We start from the raw sequence: 8,907 nt of genomic DNA, 5'->3' as shown, positions 1-8,907 counted from the left end.
TTTGAATAATGTTTTCTGTCTCGAATCCCTTGTTCTCAGTCAACATGTGCAAGATCATGCAACATCAAACCATACAAAAACCCAGTGTAGAAATGGGGAAATGGGCAAGAAATCTACAGAAACCCACAATTGGCCAATATGCAAAAAAACAAGAGGCCACAGAGTGCTACCCCTGAATAGGACACCTGCATTAAACGCCTGACTTCCAAGGCTCAGGGATCACTGGGGAAGAGGGAGCAGAAAGACCGTAAGAGCCAGAGGTGGTGAATACCCAGAAGGAAACAGAGTTTCCAGACAGCTGGTCAGTTACTCATATGAACTGGCAGCAATGGTGACAGCACGGACAAGGCCATGCAAGCTCAAAACAGACAAAATCCCAGCATGGACATGAGGAAGTAGATGAGAAACCCCAACCCAACCTAAGGAAGTTTGGACAACTGATGGCTGCTGGGAAGGAGAGAGACAGTCCCTTTCAAGAATGAGACTTTTGGTAGGTAAACCAAGTTCTGGTGGATGAACCCACACTGAAGGACATTTGAGGGCACAAATTAGACTCTTAGGCCATATGTGTGTGTGTGTGTGTGTGTGTGTGTGTGTGCACGTGTGTGTGTGTGTATATGCATGTGGAGCCCAGAGTTGGAAGTCCTCAGTTACTCTCAACCTTATTTTTGAGATAGGGTCTAGCATTGATTAATTACTTTTATTTTTAATTTTATGTGTATGTGTGTATTGCCTGCATGTAAGTAAGGCATCTGTGTCGTGCAATGCCCTAGGAGGTCAGAAGAGGCTGTCGGATTCCCTGGGACTGGAGTTACAGACAGTTGTTAGCTGCCATGTGGGTGCTGGGATTCGAACCCAGGTCTTCTGCAAGAACAACCAGTGGTCTTACCTGCTGAGCCATCTCTCCAGCCCTGGGGCCTAGCATTGAACCTGGAGCACTCCAGAACACCAGTTGACAGGGCCTTCTAGCCAGCAAGCCCAGGGATCCTCCCATCTCCTCCTCCTTGGCACTGGGATTACAGACATGTGTTTCTGTGCCGGCTTTTTTGTGAGTACTGGAGGATTCAGACTCAGGTCTTCATGCTTATCTGGTAAGCACTCTACAGACCGAGTCACCTCTCCAGCACCGTGGCTTCAACTTTTTGTTACTGTGTTTACTTCTTAATTGCCTTTCTATTAAAATGTTGATGTGGACCTGAGGAGGCATTTTCTTGGTGTCTGTGTATCTAACAAATGGGAAAAAGTCTTCAGATACTTCCAGAGTCATTGGTGAAATGTTATTTAGAGATTGCACAATAAGACTGAGGTTCCTACGAGGTTGGGAGTTTTTGTCACTGTCAGACATTCCTCATGAAATGATTTGGTATCGTTATATGTCACCATGCTGTCCACACATCACTGTCCTTACCTACTGGAGACAAGTGCTTTTCCAAGGTGGAGAGATCAGTGAGAGGTAATCCCATCATCCTATACTCAGGGGCCCCATCCCCATCTGTCAATGGTACTTCCATTTGAATTTTAGAACTTTGGGGGAAATGTGTAGGGTCTTAGAACTTTAAGAACGCCAGAAAGGAAGTTTAAGGAAGTTCCTTGTATTAAGTTTTTGTGCTTCCGTTTTTTTTATATGAATCTGTATGGAAGAAGTGGGGTGGGGAGATTAAAGAAAAATGTTTTCTCTCTCTCATTAGCATATATTCACTGCACAAAATAATGGACTTTGCTGTGATTGTCATACATATATATTATTGATCCATTTTCTGCCTTTTGAATCTGATTTGTAGCTTTTTTCAATTTAGGTTGAAGGTAGAAACTCCAAAACCGAATAACCATGGAACAGAGCCACATTGCTATTACTTTCTTTTGAAAGGAAGTCTTATGCTACAAAGTCAAATGTATAATTGTAGAAGATATATAGGCAGAAAGAGGAAACGCTACTCCACAGTTCATAACCAGAAGTATCCTAAGAGAGCCTCGCCATTCTTCTTATTTTTGGATATGTGACTCTATTTTGGCCCCTAGGCATAAGTCACAGTGGACTGGCTGATGGCCATGATGGTGATGTATATGTGACCTCCAGTGTGAAGTAATTAATACCCCATGGAGTGAGAAACCATTGGCCAACCAGCAGTTAAATACTTCCCTGTAGCTCTGTGGGTCTGGGTGGACTGTCCGATATACAATATTTGGCAGGACCTCCTAGAAGACAACTTTGTGCAATAAACAAGCTACTGTTTTTCTTGCTCAGCAGGGGCTGGTTTTATGAACTCTCCCTCGATATGCACACATATATATAACTTTTTAGAAAGAGAGTGTTTTAGTTGGGTGTGGTGTTACACACCCTTAATCCCAACATTTGGGAGGCAGAAACAGGGGGATCTATGTGAGTTCCAGGCCAGCCAGGGCACATAATGAGAGAGAGAGAGAGAGAGAGAGAGAGAGAGAGAGAGAGAGAGAGGAGAAAGATGCATGTAGTGGATGCATGTACATGCTGCCTTTCCCGTCCTGATTTGAAATCACAGAGGTTGCTGCACACAATGGCAACAAATCTGAGAGGACAGGAAGTATTCCTCTCCACTCCCTGGTTGTACTTCTGGAGCATGACCATCAGGCAGGGCGGTAGCTTCATAGCAAGGGAACATGACAAAGATGCAATTGCTATTAAGTAAGCATGATAAAAGAACATACTTTCACAACTCCGTGCTCCAGGATTGGGTACTAGATAGATCCTATAATAGGCCCAGAGAAATCAATGTTAGCAGAAAGCATCTAATCCTCACCAAGAAATGCAGACCTCCCAGAGGAAACCAATACATGCAGCAGGATGAGGCTGCTATAAAAAGAGGCTTGTGGCTGAGCATGTGCTCAGTGGCAGAGCACTTACCTGGCATGTGCAAGGCACTGAGTTTGATCCCCAGCATGGACAAAGAAGCTTATTTTGTCAAGTAAGGCTGAAATATCTTCAACAGAATAGTTTAAAACTCCTGTCACCTCCATTTATAATTTAATAACCTCGTCGTCACCTTTCCTATGCCCCAGAATTTTCATTGTTTACGCACTAAAAAGATAGTGCCAATCATAAAGGAATAAATTGGCCCCTTATTCTTTTTTCTTCTGCTCAGAAGAAAGCAAAATAGGCTGATTCAGTATTGTATTTGGGCTTCATTATCAGAATAGCAGCAATCTCCCTCATTAGACTGTAAGCCTGGGTAGAAATGTCATTTTGTTTATTATTGTGTTTCAAATTCCAGCTCAGTGTGAGAGAGTCACAGGTCATGAGTAAATGATAATAATTCAGACTGTCTGGTATTCACAGAAAAGAAATCCAAGTCTAGGACATTCTTCCTTGGGTATATAACCAGTAAAAGTGATGGCACATGCTTTTAAAAAGATGTATATAATAACATTTACAGAATAAATGATTTATTATTGTTTAAATTGTAGATAACTCAAATATCTATTCCCAAATAGAATCTCTGCATTGAGATTTATACAATACTTTCCTATAAAACAATGAAAATTAGTGAATTGTGGTTCCACTTAACCTGGAGGAATCTGAGGAACAATGACAGACAGAAGGCAGATTAAAAACAACGGACACTTTAAAGGCATCAGTTCTATTCCTACAAAGTCCAAGAGAGTACAGTATTAATACAGACTGCTGCGAGTCAAGGTCATAGCTGTTTGCTATGTGGAGAAAAGGAAGAGGTGCAGTAACGGGGAGAGAGTGTGAGGAAACGCTTTATAGCTTATGCAGGAAGTAGTCACACGATCATGTTGCCCTTGTGATCTTCCACTGAGCTGAACCTACATTTTGTGCTTCTTCAGTAAAAACGATGCTAAAAAATTCTTTTCTGCATTAATTCTTATATTAGCCAACCACTGAATGGTTGTCCTTCTCGTTCTCCACTTCACCCCCACCCCATTCTATTTTCGTGTTTCCCTCTCTAGTTCAGACCCTATCCATCATTTCTTGCCAGGACGGATGCAGAAGCTTCTAAACTGATTTCTCTGATCACTAAACTTATTACTTCAAACCCTCGTTTCACACAGTACCAGGAGGCTTTTCTAAATGAAGGTTTTATTTTCATACTTGTAGCCTAGCTTTATGGTTCATACAGGAGTTATGTAAGGACTGTCAGCCTGGAGCAGGAATCACTCCAGACTCTGTCTCATCTTGCCTCTCACCAGTCCTATATTTGATGCCTTAAAAATACCCTATGCTGGTTGTAGGTCCTCCCACAGCTTATGTGGTACTTGTTCCCCTGGGGGAACACCCCTTCCTGCCAAGCATCTTCCCCCAGCACCTCTGGCTCTCTCTTCTTCTCCTTTAATTCAGGAAGGCTTCAGTCAACTACTCCCATCCTGGGCCAGTTTGAATTCTTCTGGCCTACATGAACACCCGTGCATAGCTCAGGGGTTAACTTATTGAATAGAATTGCTAATTTCTTCTATGTATCTGTTTTGCTTTCCATCCATATGTCTGGTTTACATGACAGTGATCAAAGTAGTAGCAAAGCTGTCCACTCATCCCTTTATCTCAAGGACTTAGGGTGTGTGTGTGTGTGTGTGTGTATGTGTGTGTGTGCGTGCACGCGCACGCACGTGTGCATGTGTACACACATGGGAATTTGTGTGTGTGTGTGTGTGTGTGTGTGTGTGTGTGTGTGTGCACGCGCACGCACGTGTGCATGTGTACACACATGGGAATTTATGTGTCCATAAACATATACACAGATGGCTTTTAAAACATGTATTTTGCATACATTGGTCCTTTTTTATATTTATTCTTTCTTTAGCGAATTAAGTTGAAAGGAAAGGCTCTGTGAGTCATTTAGTTCATAAATGATTTACTGTCATGGCATTTTGCATTACATAAAATGATGGATTTTGTAAGATCTCTGCTTCTTAGTAGTAAAATGGGAAACTTGATTTCTGTTCATTCATTTATAAGCTGCCCTTGCTCTTTATAGATCATGTAAGGATGAGACTTTGTGAGAGATAAATTCTTATATCTTCCTCTTGAAAAATTTGTGGGTTTTTTTGGAGACTGGTTGGTACTGGGTGAAGGAGAGTCTGACTTACATACAAGCACTGGATGGGCTGACTAGACTCCAGTGGAAGCATTTACACTGAAGGACATTTGGGTACAAACACCTGAATGACTAGGACTCAGCATGGATGGCAGACTGCAAAGGGTTTTGTGGGGGGCGGGGGAGGCATGAATGGGGGAGGGGGTCTGGATGTGAGTGGGAAGTATTGTATGAAATTTTAAAAGCTCAATAAAAAAAGAAAAATTCTTTTGTACAAAATCCTCACCTTAAAAACGAAGTTGACTACTTCCCTTATACACAGGTTGTTAAGGTTTGAGTTGTGTGTGATTTGAGGAAAAAGTTGAAAAAATGTCTTCATTGCTCCTTTTTCTCTGCTTCTCAACTATTATTTCCCACTCAATTAAGTGGAAGAGCTTCAGGTTTGGATACACAGGTTAACTTCCCTCAAATATCTTAATGGCTGACAGAATCATTCCCTTAATTTCTAGGTCTATTTTCATTGGTCAATTAGATATCACAATAAGCATAATCTCTTCTTATTTTCCACAATGGACTATCCAAGAAGTGACCATTTTCCATAGGATGAAGCTGGCCAAACCAATGAGAAAAAAATTGCATTTATTTCAGGTATTCTCGGTTACCTCCATCCTGCCTCCTTCCTCTCAGCTCTGCTTCTCATAGATCTCTGCTCTCCAAGCAGAGAAAGAGAGAAATCAAGAGCCCTTCAGACAACTGCTATGGGCAAGATGGATAGAAAAAAGTGCTTGCTTTGGAACCCATAGTGTGAAGAGAGAACTAATTCCCAGAAGTTGTACTCTGCTCTCCACACTCATACCATGGTATGTACCCCCCCGACATATGTCACACACATACAATAATAATAATAAGTAAATATTTTTAAAGGAAAGTTTCATATAACCATATCCTTATTAACGCGCAGCTGCAGTTTTCCTGTGGCTAGCTGCATCAGTTATACTCTCAAAGCACCTTCCCTTGAGGCCACACCTTATCCTCTTCTGCCCTAAGGTGACTATGTCTTAGAAAACATTACCGTTATAGGAATACATTTAGATGCAGACATATTTTAAAAGGTGATAACGTGGGTTGAGTTAAAAATACTTTAAAAAGTATGCTATCAATCTTTTATAACTATCATCTTAAATGCCCTAGAAATCTTGTCTCATTTTATTCAAAACTTGCCTACAAAATATCAAAAAAGTAAGTTTATCTTCCATTATTGCCATAATTTCACATAACCACATTCAAAGACTATGCATTGTGTTGCTAGTGTGTGGTTTTGTTACTTGGACCACGAACAGTCAGTGTTAGAGAAGGAAAAGCACAGGGGCATTCTTGGGAGGTTTCCAAGCACCATTTTTAAGAAGGAAAGGATGCCCTTGAGCAAGCTTACATGTACTGGATGAGATGGTTTCTTAGATAACTGTAAACCCTTCATTCTTTAAGTCTTTCATGAAGCACTCTCTTTTATGAGCACCCTCTTCAGAGCACTTTTGACCTCATTGTTCCTCAGACTATAGATCAGCGGGTTGAGCATGGGATTGAAAAGACTGTGAAACAACAGGAGATATTTCTTCTGCTCCTTGGAATTCCCATGTTGAGGCCCAATATACGTGACAATGGCTGTGCCATAAAAAAGTCCAACCACACAGAGGTGGGAGGAGCAGGTGGAGAAGGCTTTCTGGCACCCATGCCCTGACTGAATCTTCAGGATGGCACACAGAATATGAACATAAGATACCACAATTGAAGAAAATGGTCCCACAAGCACAGACACTGCACCAGCCAAAACCATGAGTTCATTGATGTGGGTATCTGCACAGGTAAGTTTGAGAACAGCTATAATTTCACAGAAAAAATGATTCACTTTCTGAGACCCACAGAAAGGTAATGGTAAAAGTAATATTAAATGGACTAAGGCCAAGAGGACTCCTAAAATCCAGGAAGTTACCACCAGGGTAATACAAACTCTCCAGCTCATGATGGCAGAATATCGGAGGGGGTTGCAGATGGCCACATACCGATCATAGGACATCACCACCAGGAGGAGACATTCTGTGTGTGCAAAAGTCAAGAAGAGAAAGGTCTGTGTCATGCAACCAGCAAAGGAGATGGGCTTGTCTGGATCCACGAGGTTGACCAGCATCTGGGGCACCGTGTTGCAGGCATAGGCTATGTCAACAATAGCCAGTTGGGACAGGAAGAAATACATAGGAGTGTGGAGTCTGGAGTCCAAGCAGATAAGCCCCAAGATAGTGCCATTTCCCAGCAGAGTGAAGGTGTAAAACAGGGAGAAGAGGGCAAAGAGGAGCATCTGCATCTGGGGACTGAGTGGAAATCCCAGTAGGATGAATTGTGTGATAGACGTCTCATTTCCTTCCATTTCCCTGTGAAAGAGACAAAGAAGCACACCAAGTCAGAACCCACTCTAAATATCCAAGGCAGGTATTTAAACATGGTACATCTGTGAATGTCATGTTGAGGGTTTCCTAAGGAAAAAAAAATGCACCATGAAATTTTTGACTTGCTAGTCACTAAGTGAAAACTACGCATTCCAAAGAATCAGTAGAAAATTTACAAGTTAAGAAGTAATATATTATTCAGCAATTACAAATTTCATGTTCAAATCAATTTTCTCTAAAGTTCAAAATATGTCAATAAGTCACCCTCACGGTGTCAGATGCTTGTTTCAGTTTGTGTTGGTTGCATCAGACATTTGCCCCCAGTATTGCTGGGTTGCAGTGGACAGTTATTCACAGGTGTGTAAGTGTGCTGTGTGTGGTCATCAGGGTGTGGAAGGAGACTGAGGACTAAGTATGCCCACGATCCCTTATCAAATATTAGGTTTGTGATCTTTGCTAGAATAAATTTCTGTCCTAATAAGACATAAACAATAACTTGCCAACATAAACTTGAGTTACATAGAGAGAATGGAAGTTTGCTAGGATGTTATCTGGATTTATTATTATAAATTGAGTCCACTGTCTTTTCACTTTCATAACAACAGATGGCCTTATGGACAGAATAGAGTTATCTATTGTCTGTCTTACGCTCTATAGTTAATTTGCTTTATTTGTACACATACACTTCCCAATCCATACTTAGAATTTCTAACATTTTTTTCTACATACCACAGTAAGAATTATCTTCCTAGTGCATACACACTTAGAATTTCTAACATTTTTTTCTACATACCACAGTAAGAATTATCTTCCACACACACACACACAGTCCTAACCTTGTATGATGTGTGTGTATCACACACACACACACACACACACACACACACACACACACACACAGTCCTAACCTTGTATGATGTGTGTGTGGTATTATCTTTTATTCTATTCTATTCAATATCATTAATAAAATTGTCAGCTGAATGCTCTCACAATATACGGAAAAGTGATAATCCATTTCACTCCAGTGTGTTTATGATATTTGGAACCCATGAAGATAATATTTGTAAAATTTCATACAATGAAGGAACACAATGAAATGTATAATAACCAACGAGCATCACTTTATATTCGTCCCACATCCAAGTATCCAAATCACAAGTTATAAAACTCGCAGTTTTTTGCAAAATATACACTGTGTTCCATTAGTGCTGTGGTGGAAGGTACATGAGACTGTTCCTCTTGTTGGCACAGATAACCTTTTTATGAAAGGACCACAAACATGATAGCTCTCATGTTTCTTTCATAAAAATGAGTTTCACATTCAAAAAAAGGCCTTTGAGACACTTTTTTAAAAAAAACCATAATCTGTTTTGCTGTAGCTTAGACTCAGAATTTTAAGAAATCACTACTTTAGACTCAGAATTTTAAGAAATCAC

General features: G+C 40.7%; 1 protein-coding gene across 1 annotated transcript; it reads right to left on the bottom strand.

The window, feature by feature from the left end:
* Positions 1 to 6,519: 6,519 nt before the first annotated feature.
* Positions 6,520 to 7,452, bottom strand: LOC103730435 (olfactory receptor 13-like). The gene has a single exon (XM_008828652.1). The coding sequence runs from the start codon at positions 7,450 to 7,452 to the stop codon at positions 6,520 to 6,522; it is 933 nt and encodes a 310-aa protein (XP_008826874.1).
* Positions 7,453 to 8,907: the final 1,455 nt, after the last annotated feature.

The sequence above is a fragment of the Nannospalax galili genome, unplaced genomic scaffold (assembly GCF_000622305.1).
Source record: "Nannospalax galili isolate Female #2095 unplaced genomic scaffold, S.galili_v1.0 scaffold233, whole genome shotgun sequence".
Taxonomy (NCBI): domain Eukaryota; kingdom Metazoa; phylum Chordata; class Mammalia; order Rodentia; family Spalacidae; genus Nannospalax; species Nannospalax galili.
The sequence above is the reverse complement of the archived record's forward strand: the minus strand, read 5'-3'. Positions and strand labels throughout refer to the sequence as shown.

Excerpts from the sequence above, each read along its gene's own strand:
- LOC103730435 (XM_008828652.1), bottom strand. The coding sequence starts at position 7,452 with ATGGAAGGAAATGAGACGTCTATCACACAATTCATCCTACTGGGATTT.